Genomic DNA, 13,623 nt, shown 5'->3' on the forward strand with positions numbered 1-13,623 from the left:
GATAGACAAACTTAAAGGAAAAAAAACAAAAACATAATGCCAAATTAAGTATTAGTCTGTGTACTACACAGATACTTGCACGTATTTGATTATAACATGCAGACCTACACAGCCAGGAGGAGGGTTGTAGGGAAAAAAAAAAAAAAAACTAAGATATCTGGAACCCAACAGCCATGTGAGGTAGAGACTGTCATCTCTACAGATGACAACTAACAAGTGCCAAATGTAGGATTTTGTCCAAAAGGTGTGACTATAGGAAATGGTCAAGTCTTTAATGTTATTACATTAAATTGTCGATTAAAAATTAGGAAAGCAGAATAAAATAGGCTTTATTATTGCTGTATGTATATACATGACTGCATGACCAATGTGATTCTGCAACCTGTACACTCAGAAAAATGAGAAATTATACCTCATCTGATTCAAATGTATGATATGTCAAGATCATTGTACTGTCATGTGTAACTAATTAAAACAAACTTTTAAAAAATTAGGATAAAAATCTCACCAATGTATCCTAAATTATCTGGATGAAAAGGATATATAAAAGCCCCAAACTGGTCACAGTTAGAGATGAAAACAATTAGAATGCTGCCCTCTCTCGGAGGCTGGTTCATTTTTCCTGTTAATATCCAACATATTTTACGTGCTCACTTGTTAAACAGTAAGCACTAGAATGTAAGTACAATGAGGGGAGCAACTTTGCTCACTCTCAACCCCTAGTGTCTCAGCAAAACATCTGGCATGCATAAGGTGCCCCCTGTGGTTGTTTAAATGAACAAATGATCATGTGCTATCAATTAGCTCAACTAGCAGATAGGCTTAAGATGTACCTTCTGAAAAGCATTTGAGAGGATGAAAGTATAAAGGTATAAAAGGTATGAAAGTATAAAGGTGACAAACTAAGACATATAAAGGCACAAGAAGATAGGCCTGAGTATTCATTAGCACAGTGAACCCTTAGCAGAAAAATTCAATCCGCTTGTTGGCTTAATACAAGAGGAAGGGCGTGTTGCAAAATCTGCCTTTGGTCTCTCTCAACTTTTCAACACTTGAAAGTTCTTTTCATAAAAATTAAGATGGAAAAATCTCTATCAGTATAATTTGCAAAAAGCCTCAGAAATTTAAAAGAACTGTAATCTCAATATAAACAATGGATGGAATAGCAATTATATGGTGGCAGAGTGGCTTGATGTGTAGATTACATACAGCCTAAAATTTCACGCAAAGCAGAAGGGAAAAAAAAAATTCCTGCTCTTAATAACAGGAAATGCATGACCTCAGCAGTGTAGAAACAAAAGCTATTGCTTGGAACAAGAGGCTAAATGTGTGACTTTGGTTGAATTGAGCAACATAGTGACCTAATATTTCTTCTTATGATTCTACTCATCTGGTTGGCAAAAGTAAAATTATTTTTAAATAAGGTACTGTGTATTTTCCATTAATTTAGAACAAAATATGTGTATATATGTGTGTGTACACACACACACACACATATACACACGAGAACACATTTAGTATTATCTATATTGAAGAACAATCACTTGCCAATTTGGTCAGCCATGTTCCATTAGTAAATTCATGAATCAGGGCTGTGTTTACACTACAGCAAATTGTAGTATTAAGGTAGACTTCAGGCACTCTTCCTGGATCATGCATCAGTGTGTAAAAATGACAGGACAAATAGAACTTTAATAGGTAACTAGGCAATTTGTGCCAAATGGGAAAATTAAAACCAAATGCACTTTCTGATGAAAACCAATTATATAAACAACTGCTTATCCAATAAACGACTAATGAATATATTTTTTCTTTTGTTCCTCAAAAATCTGCATCTCATGATTTTGTTAGGAGATACTCTTGGGGATAGGAACATGGGCTCAGGGACCACCTCCACCAGCCTTGGTGGCTGATCTGCTGTCTGGTGATGGGAGAAAAGTTTTAGTATTAAGTGTGCCTCTGCCACCTACTTATCCTTGCCTCCTCTAAAATAAATCTCCACCCTCCCACCTTCTCCCCTAGTTAAGTCTCAACTCTAGAATTTTTTCTAAGGGCCACTCCTTCTCTCAAAAATTCTCGTAATATCACTGACCCTTCCTTCCTAGCCTTTGTAAGTTTTACTTGTGAGATATTTGGGTGTGGGCCAGTCTTCCCTACCAAAAATGTAAGAATCACAAGGATTCTTTCCCTTTCTCCCCTTTCTTCTTTTTGACTTGTTTCTTGCCCCTCACTGTATTCCAGAACTTAGTACAATATTGGGCATAGTAGTAAATTCTTATGCACCGGGGAAAGAAAAGAACGAATTAATGACACATTTAGCCCACTTATTCAGAGTTCTGGCATGGAATGGAAAAGAGTTCAACTTTTAAGAAAAAGATCATATGGTAGACAGATCCACACAGGAAAAAGAACCACAGCGAACTGGTAACTTTATCTTCCCTTGTGCCTAAACTACAACATCCTCTACTTCTATTGCAAGTTCAGGTGTATCTTTCCTACTCGATTAGTCCGTGCTCACTTCTCATGCTTCCCTTATCTCTCTTTTCCATGTTGTATTTACTATTTTATTTGGTTGTATTTATCAGATTAGGGATAACAATTCATTGCAATTAGAATTATTTGTTCCATCTAGAATCTTACATCTTAACATATGAACCCATTTTCTTATTTTGTCCATGATTAAAAATTACTTAGAACTTTTCCGAGAATGATGTAAATTTATTACGTTTCATTTGCTTTTCATTTTGAGAGAGGACTAAACTGTCAACATAACACTCTATCAGAAAATGTAATGTACAGAAGAAAGAAAAACTTTGATACCTACCAAGGCACTGTCCATTCCAGCCTCTGAATCCTTCTGTGCAGGGGACACACTGGTAAGACCCGGGGGAATTCACACACTGCTCATCTGGACAAGTACTTGGAGTCAAACACTCATCAATATCTGAAAGGCCAAAGAGGTAGGTCATCAACTGAAATTTCATCACAATACCACAGTGAAACCTTCCTTTCATGAGGAAGTAGAGGAAAGGCAGGTTAGATCTGCATTTCAGTGGAGAAAACAACTCGGTGAGACGGTGGGTCTAGACTTAAACATATGGCAATAATGCATGGTGAAGTATACCTGGATTAAAATATTTACAACATATTCCAAGGAAGAACTTGGCCCCAATTCTTCAACTGGCAGCGTCAGACCTCTCCACTCTGGGAGTTGGTAGTCTTCTGAGGTCACTTTTTGAACATCAAATCTTTCAAGTAATACCACAGCTTGCCAGAAAGAAATACAAGGAATGGGGGCGAGAGTGAGGAAGCCATATATCTACCTGGCCAGAATTTTCTCTGCAGACATTAGATGCTCTAGGGAATCTTCACTTTGGCTTTATAAACCAAGAATATCCTGGGTTTGAGTAATTTAAAACCTTTCATATGATAGAAAGTCCTTGGAGGAAGAAAAGAACGTTAGGAGAGAGTGAACTCATATATACTTTTAAGATTTTCCAGAAAAACATGGGTGTTTAGAGGTCCTATATAATGTACATTTTATATTGGGACACTTAGATATTAAATCTAAATTTGTGTGACTATTTTCTGGTAAAAATAGACCTTTTCTCTCATTTGCTGCTAACTGAAATTATTAATCATTCTTTTTAATACCGGGAAGAAAAAAAATCACCTAAGTTTGGTGGGAGCTGCAGCAGAGATAACTATAACACTAGCATTAGTTATTTTTAAAGAATGGTTAAAAACAAGAAAATGAAGGAAACTAAAATACAGGAAGGAGTTCAACAGATGAAAATGAGTGGCATTTGAAAGAAGTGCTTTCTCTGGAGGTGGATTTTGAATTTGTATCTAAGTGCTCTAATACAAAATGAATGGTATATAGACCTTTAAACATACTTAGCACATGAATAGATTTTCAGGGCATATCCTGAAAAGTGAAAGTGAAAAAAATATATAACTGGGGCTGGGGTTGGTAGCTCAGTGGTAGAGCGCTTACCCAGCATGCGTAAGGCCCTGGGTTCGATCCCCAGCACCGCATATATCTGAATAAACAAAATAAAGGTATTGTGTCCATCTACAACTAAAAATATTTTTTAAAAAATACATAACTAGTTCACTAAATAGACATCCATAGGTATTTCATGTATTCATTCTGGTACACTTAAAACTTTTCTCCCACTCCACTCCACTACATATTTGTTGGGAGGGCAGGAATGCTTAAAAATGACAAAAAAAAAAAAAATGAAGATATTAAAAAATAAGCACCAGGTCAGCATTGTAATTTTTCTTTTATCAGTGAAAAATTCCTACTAATAAACAATAACACACAGTGATGTTTGTGGATTTTTTTTTTTTTAAGCTCAGATGTTCTGGGACTTCTTGTTCTAAAAACAAACAAACAAAAAAAAAAAACGATGATGCTTGCCAGTTTCAATTTCCAAAAAGCATTACATTCTCCTCTGGATGGGAATTTAAAAAAAATAAATAAAAATACAACTGCTAATCAGAGAAATGTCCCTGAGCCAGGCTGGCCCAATAAATACAGTGCAACATTGAGCAATACAAGATAACATCCCTGAATTTCCTGCTGCTCTCACTTGTTCCCTCATCTATAAATGAGGGACTACCTGCCCTGTAATGCTTTTATGGAATAAAGCAAGGATGAATGAGATAATGTCTGTAAACTACAATAGGCTCCTTGGAGACTGGTGCTGTTTGAAAGCAGCTTCGTTAGTGACAGCTGAGAAAATCTTCTGTGAGCCAGGAGCTCAGGGACCTTTGGTTCTAGTCCATGACCAAAGTAGAAAACAGCCGCACTGTTTGGCTCCTTCTGCTTCGCTAGCCTTTTCACGGGGGATAGAATGATATATTACTTATTCAGGGAACCCTGGTGATATTTCAGCTAAATAATTTCCATATATTGAGTATTCCTGAATATTCTATGAGCTTTCAGTTTAATTTTATAATCTTCAAATTTCTTGTCTCCTCCCTTCTTTCCTTATTGATGAAATATCTTCTCTTTCCATTCTGGGACTATATGCAGAACTGAAGGGCAGGTGGGAGCTGCCAACAAAAATGTCTAATTAGCTCTCTGGGTCATTGGAGCTGTGAAGAAAACCAACAGGCAGAAGCCAAGGGACAGCTAAGAGCAGACTGGCCCACCTGGTCTGTCACTCCCTAACTTTAGAAGCTAAACAAAAGGCAGACTATTGGCAGCCAAGCAGGAAACCCTAGGACCCCAAATCACTCTCACATGCAAACTACTCAACACCAGCCTGGGACCCCTGTGCCCTGGCCCTCACATCTCCATGACAGAAGTTCAACAGAAGCTAATGTATTTCTTCAGGAATATAAGTACAGAAAAGTACTGCAGCAGTTTCAAAAAAGTACCTGCCCACCCTCGACATCTACATAGACAGAACTATTAACTGGAAAGTAATCTGGGCCATGTAATACATATTTTCTCTCTATATTTTTTTCTACTCAGGATTGAACCTCATGCATGTTAGGCAGGGCACTACCACTGAGCTACATCTCCCTGATGAGGGCAAACTTATGGCTATGGTCAGTAAGAAAGGAATTTTATTTAGCACCACTGGAATCTGACCAAGTTGGTCAGACAATACTTCTGTGGGAAGTTTGCAAGAAAGTCCCAGAACACGTGTAAAAGAAGGCAGCTGAGACAAAGGAATGCAACAAGTTGAAAACGAAAAATCAACACTGGTTCCACCTGCACTATGTTTCCAGATGAACAAGCCAGACGTCCTAATTAAGACTGGGTTTGTACGAGGATACTCGGCAATTAATTAAAGTGATCTCACTCCAAATACCAGGGAAGGCAGATACCAGGGTGAAAAATAATGAGAACACGAAGATGGAAAATAATCCAGACAGAGCCACTGAAATGAGGCAAAGTGGCTGTGAATCCAGAAAGTGTGGGAGCCTGGATACACTGGTATCCTGCAGAATCAGGGAGGAGAACAGCAACCAGGCTGTGCTTACGGCCCTGGAGTCCAGACCCAGCCCTGTGTTTCATGGGCACTTGTGCTCAGCGCATGCAGGCGCCAGGATCCTGATTCTCTAAGCAGACTCACCCTCGCAACGGCCTCTCCGGGTCATGCGGTACCCGCTATCACAGTATTCACACCGGAAGGCCCCCACGGTGTTGATGCAGTGTCCCTCCCCACAGACGTCAGGCCTCAGGCACTCGTCCACGTCTATATGAAGCAGAAAACACTGTCAAGGTTTAATTTCCAAAGTATCATTTCACACCTCTCCCAGCTTAGTTCAAACATAATTGTGAGATAACTAAAATCTACTATCACCCCTTGGATTGTTCAACAGGCTTCCAAATCACAGAGGTTTGATTCACAAGGGGTCCAGAAGTGACATGTTACACACCGTGTCTGTACATTTTTGACATTCCTCCATCAGAAGTGTTGGAAAGAAAAAAAAATTCACTTATATCTGCCGGTGCCTAGCAGATGGCCATGTCCTAACAAAACGCTTATTTTAAAACTTCTGGATTGTCTTAATGAGCACTGAACTGATAGGGTCCTGGGACACCTAAAACCCCAGGTCTGAGAATTTATACATTAGGAAGAACACTGCCATTACCTATGCAGTTAGTACCCTCCTCACTGGCCATAAATCCCGCCGGGCAAATACACAAGAAACTTCCCTCGGTGTTTTCACAGCGTCCTTGGGAGCAGAGGTGTTGGGCCTGAGTACATTCATCAATATCTGTTAATGCAACAAATAGAAAAAGATTAGTGCTGTGTAGCAAGAATTCAGTCTCCCTGCTCTGTAAAAGACCAGCATGCCATTCCCTGGGGACACAAACCTTTACAACTGAGGAGAACAAGTAAAAAGAGACAGGATCTGTCTTGCCAAGATCCTTGAAGGATGGTGAGTGGGAAGAGGAAGCAGCTTATTGCGTATAACCTCAAAGGTTAAAACTAAAAACCACAACATTGATGTTGCAGACAGATTTCAGGTCAAACCAGCATTCTGCGGATAACTGGGGTCATCAAGCACTGGAATGTGCCGTCAGCAAGAGAGTCGGAGACTCTTTCACTGTGCACAGGCCAGGAGCTGGATTAAGACATCTCTACTGCCTCTTCTACTTCATATTTTGGGTTCTAAAGGTGAATACAATGTATGCAAATGAAGGGGAAACATGTAATAGAGCAGTGTGATTAGCTCTTCTTCCCCCCCTCCTCCCTGCCCTACATAATGCACAAAATTCACACATCTGCCTTTGTTGCTTTGTTTACTTTGACAACACCTTGTAACTTAGTGCTAAATCTCCCTTTTTTGAAAAAGGAAATTAAGTTTATAGTAAACGCATTAAAATGATTGATTTAACTCTATTAAACCTCTCTCTGAGATACCTCTTATTCCAAAGCAACGTATATGAAATCTCTTACTTATAAATTCATTAATAGCTTCCTGCCAGGGCACAGACAGGTCCTCCATTTAGAAATCCAATTTAGAAATCATATTTCGTGTACTTAAATGAATTCTTTATAATAGCAGACATTAACATTGAGTTCTTTATTATAGCAGACATTAATATTAACTTGCTTTTGCTAAATACAAGTTTTTAGGTAGCTCTTTCTGGAATTCTTATCTACTTTATCTGAAAAACTTTCATAAATTATTCCACATTTAGGTAAATATATCAAATTTGACAAGGTAGGTACCACTGAATAAAGAAGAGAATCCCAGGAGTATGGCAGATCCTTTTTCTGAGCTCTCTTAGAGAAAGTATAAACATCTTTTAAAAATTAAACATAGTAACATTTTCTTGACATGTTTAAATCGACTTGTTTAAGAAAAATGTTTTACACATAACAAATATCTTCTATTTAATTAATAACTGTCTGTCCTAAATGCCTCTTACCAACACACTTCCTCTGTTGCTCACTGAACCTGTAGCCCTCGTAGCAGATACAGGTGTACCGCACCGGTAAGTTAATGCAGTGTCCTGCTCCACAGATATCAGGGTTCACAGTACATTCATTAATTTCTTTAAAAGAAAAGAACACAGTGTGAAAAAAGAAACACAGAAATAAAGATTTCACTGCTATTTACAAATCATTACTTTGTGTTTCTCGACTAGCTAAATAATGTTGACATAATCCTGTACTTAGAAGACAAAGCCAACCTCTGAAATCAAATAAAAGTTCATGTGATCACAATATTGATTAGTCCTATTCAAGATCATTAATAGTTACTAATAACAACTGCAGTGGGTAGAAACTCAGAAAGAGGCCTGTTGGAAGTTTTAAGGAAATCTATTCTTAACAAAACAACTTCTAAGCCAGGCGCTGTGATGCATGCCTGTAATCCCAGAGGCTAGGGAGATTGAGGCAGGACGATCGTGAGTTCAAAGCCAGCCTCAGCAACAGCAAGGCTCTAAGCAACTCAGTGAGACCTTGTCTCTAAATAAAATACAAAATAGGGCTGGGGATGTGGCTCAGTGGTTGAATGCCCCTGAGTTCAATCCCTGGCAACCCCCTCCCCCCCAAAAAATAAAAAACAACTTCCAACATGGCCTATGCATACATTTCTATCCACTCTGTTTCACCATAGATGACAGAGTTTGAATCATTGTGTTATTTCTTCTGATAAGAAATAAATGGTAATTTTCCATTCATTAGCAGGTCAAATTTCAGTTCCAACAACTAGATCCAAACTCCTCCAAAGTTTCTCATTAATTCCGAAGAAAGAGTTCTCCCTCCTAATGAAAGCAAACTTCCAAGTATATCTAACTCTCAATTTCCCAGTTTCCAATGTGAGCACATTTTATTTATACTAGTAAAGTATCATCTTCCAAATCTTCTCTGTTAAATTCCTCCCTTACTCTCTTACTGATGGCTACGTGAGACCTGTTTCTTCCATGCAGCCTGTTCAAGTCCTCACTCCACTTAGATACGCACTATGGTGGAGACAGGTTCATAAGAGTCCATCTACATAAGCTTAATTACCTAAAGGACACAGGACTCAAAGGTGGCCTTCTGAGATAAATTACTCTCTAATATTTTCTATTTTCAATGACCTCTGATGGAAGGTACAACGACAGAGGAGGCAGTACAGCTGGTGGTTGGAAGCACTCACTTGAAGTCAGCACAGGTACAAATTCTGTCACCCTTTAAAGCTCTCTAGTCCAGGGTGAGTTATTTAACCATCATAAGCCTCACTTTTCTACAAGTGTAAAATGGAACTAGTCAGAGTTCCAACTCCTAAGTATTAGACTGAGAAAACCTAAATGCCTGGCACAACTCCTAAGTATTAGACTGAGAAAACCTAATGCCTGGCACATTAAGTATATTCATAAACGTTATCATTATCACTGTTATTTGTATTGAAGTCACCTAAGAATATGTAACAAAGAAATAGCGCATTTATACCAATACTACCTTGGGCTATAATTATCTCAGTCTTATAATATAGCAAACAAGGCTTAAAAGAAATGCTGGCACTGATGAGACCAAGGAACCCCCCAAGGAGAAGTAGATTGAGGCCTCTGAGTGTAACAAATCCATGGCACAGTTTTGTAAGAGGGACCATGGCTTGAACAAGAAGAAATACAAGTGGGTTACTGTCACTAATGACCCACTATGCACTTTTCTGCCATTTTCTAAGCATGTGAAAATCATGCTTCACCAAAAACTTCACCATGTAAATGAACTACACTGGGGTTGAGGTTGCTCTCCAAAACCCCAACCACGGTCTTCATTTTTCATAAAGTATTCACAGTGCTATAACTTTAAGATTTCAAAGCAAGTCCTGTGAAAGAGGAACACAGGAACTGTAAAACTTAAAACAACATCATCTGTATGTATGAAGAGGGTATGCAAAAAACCATGACCTGCAATCTAAATATCTTTTATGAGTTCATTTATGCTAGTTAACTATTAGAAAAATACTTACTTATAGTTAGTAAATTACCCAATTCTAGAAAAACTAAAATGATTCAGGAGGATAAAACATTGAGTGATTAACACGAACACTTCAATTTAAGTAACTGGCAATAACAACACAATGAATTTTGATAACTATAAACACAGGTTATACAATCATTAACAGGAGAGGGAAATGCTTATTTGTTGAAAAAATATATAGTTAGGTAAAAAACACAATATAGACCCTGATTTCAAATTATGATACACTCAGGAAAAAAAGGCTAGAAGAAAATATATCCAAGTTTATTGGATTGTTATTTTCTTATTTATATATTTTTTTCTGTATCTTAAAAAGTTTTCTACAACAAGCATGTAATTAGTAGTTTTATAATCAGAAAAGTCTTCCCTCAAGAGTTCCATTTTTATGTGCCTCAAAAATCTGAAGGTAAAAGTAGTCCTCACCAGGTGATACTCTAAGACACTCAGGTAAGAATTCTCTTTTCTATAGGAATTTTTAGTTGAAAAGTTTGAGAAATACATCTCTAAACATCTCTATATATTATTGGTAGATGTCTCCTATGAAAATGATTCATATTTAGATTTCTTAGTTTTCTTTGTCATTACCGACCTTCCTTTGTATGCTTTTCTGCCATTTTCTAAAAACAGAAAAGACATGTTGGTCATATTTGCAAAAGGAAAGTAAAATCTTTAAATGACGAATTAAGGTATGAGGGGCAAGGATCCAGGCCAAAAATTAAAAGGCTATAAATCCAGAGTTTATATGAAAGGTCTGATCCATAGTTACTGCCCCCCTCCCACACACACCAATTTCTTCTCTATTACCAAATATTTATTTCTCATTTTTCAGGCATAGTATTAGAATGGAGTTTTTAACATATATGGACAAAGGTCTTCAAAAATATGGATGCTTAATTCAAGTGTAATATGTTCCCATAACAATTTACCAACATATTTTTATTATTTCTTAAATTACATATTATATATCATAAAACTTTTGTTGTAGGAAATGAAATGAATAAAAGTGGCCTTTCCTTCCACTTCAATACCTTAAATGGAAGTTATGAGATTGAAATTATGTTGGTAAAGAATGCTGAGGGATTTTAATTGATCTTCTCATAGTTCAATATAGAGAAAGACAGTTTGAAAATGGTGATCCTTGCTGGCAGGGCATGAACATATGCTTGAAAATGCTAAGCTGATGCCACTAGAGGGTACTAAGAGACACATCCAGGGAGAGAAAGGACATTTATAAATCGTATTTGACTTCTGTATTGATTGTGTCCTTTTGAAAGAAGTGATCAGCTACTTTAACGTTCAACATTTTTGACCTCAGAGATCCCTTTCAGCCACATGCCAGGCAGAAGCTCACCTGTCCAGGTAGACAGGACAATGCCCCCAAGACATTCAGTCTGCTTTCTACTCACTGGGCATCCAAGAGTTAGTTGGCATCGTACCCACACTGTTACCCATATTTAAAATTTTTAAAGCATGTCTCCTCATCTGTCGCTGGGCTTTCCCCACTCCCCTGTTATGTTTTCATTCTCAAGCACATCGACAGCACACAGAAAGGCAAGTCCTGGGGGTGCTGTCCTAAAGAACAGGATGAATTTTCTGCTTTTTCTATTGTTTAGGACAAAGATACCCGGCTTTATATTTTTGCAGGAGGTCGCTCACATATCGGCATGTGAACCTATCCTCCCAGAATGGGCCAGTTTGTGGAGAAACAGACACTTAGAGCAAACTGTCAACACAAGCCCTGGAAACCATAGAGGCAGAGCCTCCCACAGACAGCACAGCCCCAGCATTACCCTGGCAACTGGGAATGGCTTTTCTTCTTCAGCACGGTTGGCTTCCCAGAGAGGCTGTCAAGCAAGTGTCCCCACTGGACTTTTTCATGTGTGCTTCATAACATCCATATGCCTCCGGGTTCATGGGCAGCCCTACCCTTTCTTTTGATATGTGCCCCTGAAATAACTTCACCTTCACCAGTCCAAGGACCTCACTCTGTTTCTTTGGCTGCAGTCCACTTAGAATTTGGAAAAAGAACCATGACCAAAAGCCAATGGAAAAACCAAATGCTCTATTCACCCCAGCAGCAAGGCCAATGGTGGATTTAGCAGTATATCTTTATTTTCTAAAATTAAATGAAAAAGAAAGCTTTTGGCAAAATGTGAAAATGAGTGTGCTGACCTCCAGGTCATCCATCATCTGATGACTTGAATGAATGAATGAGCAAACGAATCAGTGCCTTAAAAATGGCGTCTGGAAACACTAAAGCGAGATGATTCTACATTTTTTTTTTTTAAAGAGTTCATTTTCCATCAGCATACATAGTTTCTTGAGACTGTAATGACATTCGGAATATGCTTCAGGGACAAACATTTTTAAAGGGGTCAATTGTGAGTTCTGGAAAAACTGGATGAGCAAATAGCTTTAAAAAATACTTGGGCCATCATAATTACAGAGGTTTCTGTAAGGCAGTGAAGGAGACAAAGAATAATTTCTGGTTGGTCTGCAAGGGCCACGGGGAAAGTCCGGGAAGAGTCTGAGCAAGGCATCAAATGTGAACTCATGGCAAGGTTTACAAAAATGCCCTGGCTTTCTAACTGCCCCACAATGAGCATAAATTGCCCACAACAATTGAAACAGATGTTTCCACTTCGTAAATATTTGCCAGAGAAATAAAGGTTTGATTTTCCAACCTATCCCTCAGCTATTAAGACCCTATGCTAAATCAAGAATTTATATGCTGAAACGTATAATTTATTTGGAAACAGTACACCCATAATGTTGCAAGCCACCAAGTCAGCTGTTAAGAGTGGAAAATATCACTCTTATTTCCTGCAAATATGCAGCTCACTTTATAATTATTACATGTTAAAGTGTGTTTGGCTAAAAAAAATCTATAAAGCCTACCTCCAATCTCACCACCATAAAGATATCATCACTATGAAATATAGAGCTGATCATATTTATTTTAGACTTTAATTATTCTATTTCTTTCTTCAGATATGGGAGAAACTAACAGTAACAATAATTTACTGCCTCGGTGTTTTTGATAAAAAAAATTATATAATGTTCCTGAAAACATTGGTCAGTTTGCTCCTAAGATCTATGTTTGGTCCCCATATCCAACCAATGGGACCATCTACATTTTGATTTAAATTATATGGACTGTATAATTTCTCCTCATTGATTCTTTCACTAAGATTTTTTTTTTTTACTATAGGTAATGCAAATACTTACAACTACTACATGAGAAAAAAGTTCAGCATCATTTGTTTCTTGGAAATAAATATTTGTGCTTCAAACATGTGACAGCAGATGTTAGCCCTGTTTCTCTGCCAGACTCCAATTACACAGTCTTCTGACAACTTCATACGGCAGGGCTGCTTTCATGTTTTTCAATCAGTTCCACAGTTCAGTTGAAGTCGAGCAACTTCTATTTGTTATTTCTCACACAGCTGCCTTTAAAGGATGAAACTGCCTTCATCTAGCCAAACTTAATTAGCCTCTGCAAAGTTATTTTGCAAGAAGTATGTCCATTGAAGTTAGCCATACCCATTCACAACTAAATTCATCTTCAAATTGGAAAATGGAAATATAGTATTTATTTAGAAAAAAACTAGTGAATTACACTGTCACACTTCATTAAAATATATATATATATATATATATATATATATATACT

At 37.7% G+C, this 13,623-nt stretch overlaps 1 protein-coding gene and 1 long non-coding RNA gene across 7 annotated transcripts in view; one reads left to right on the forward strand and one right to left on the reverse strand.

Moving 5' to 3' along the window:
• Positions 1–13,623, reverse strand: part of Ltbp1 (latent transforming growth factor beta binding protein 1) — a 389,795-nt gene that overhangs the window by 98,297 nt on the left and 277,875 nt on the right. For all 6 annotated transcript variants that reach the window (XM_015479779.2, XM_048804568.1, XM_048804569.1 and 3 more), the window contains 4 exons: positions 7,907–8,032; positions 6,619–6,744; positions 6,096–6,218; positions 2,825–2,944 (listed from right to left, as the gene is read on the reverse strand). In XM_015479779.2, the coding sequence (XP_015335265.2) occupies positions 2,825–2,944; positions 6,096–6,218; positions 6,619–6,744; positions 7,907–8,032 (495 nt within the window). The remainder of the gene's footprint in view (positions 1–2,824; positions 2,945–6,095; positions 6,219–6,618; positions 6,745–7,906; positions 8,033–13,623) is intronic.
• Positions 7,914–13,623, forward strand: part of LOC125617212 — a 24,286-nt gene continuing 18,576 nt past the window's right edge. The window contains exon 1 of the long non-coding RNA XR_007348129.1: positions 7,914–8,052. This is a non-coding gene — a long non-coding RNA (uncharacterized LOC125617212). The remainder of the gene's footprint in view (positions 8,053–13,623) is intronic.

The sequence above is a fragment of the Marmota marmota genome, unplaced genomic scaffold (assembly GCF_001458135.2).
Source record: "Marmota marmota marmota unplaced genomic scaffold, marMar, whole genome shotgun sequence".
Classification (NCBI taxonomy): domain Eukaryota; kingdom Metazoa; phylum Chordata; class Mammalia; order Rodentia; family Sciuridae; genus Marmota; species Marmota marmota.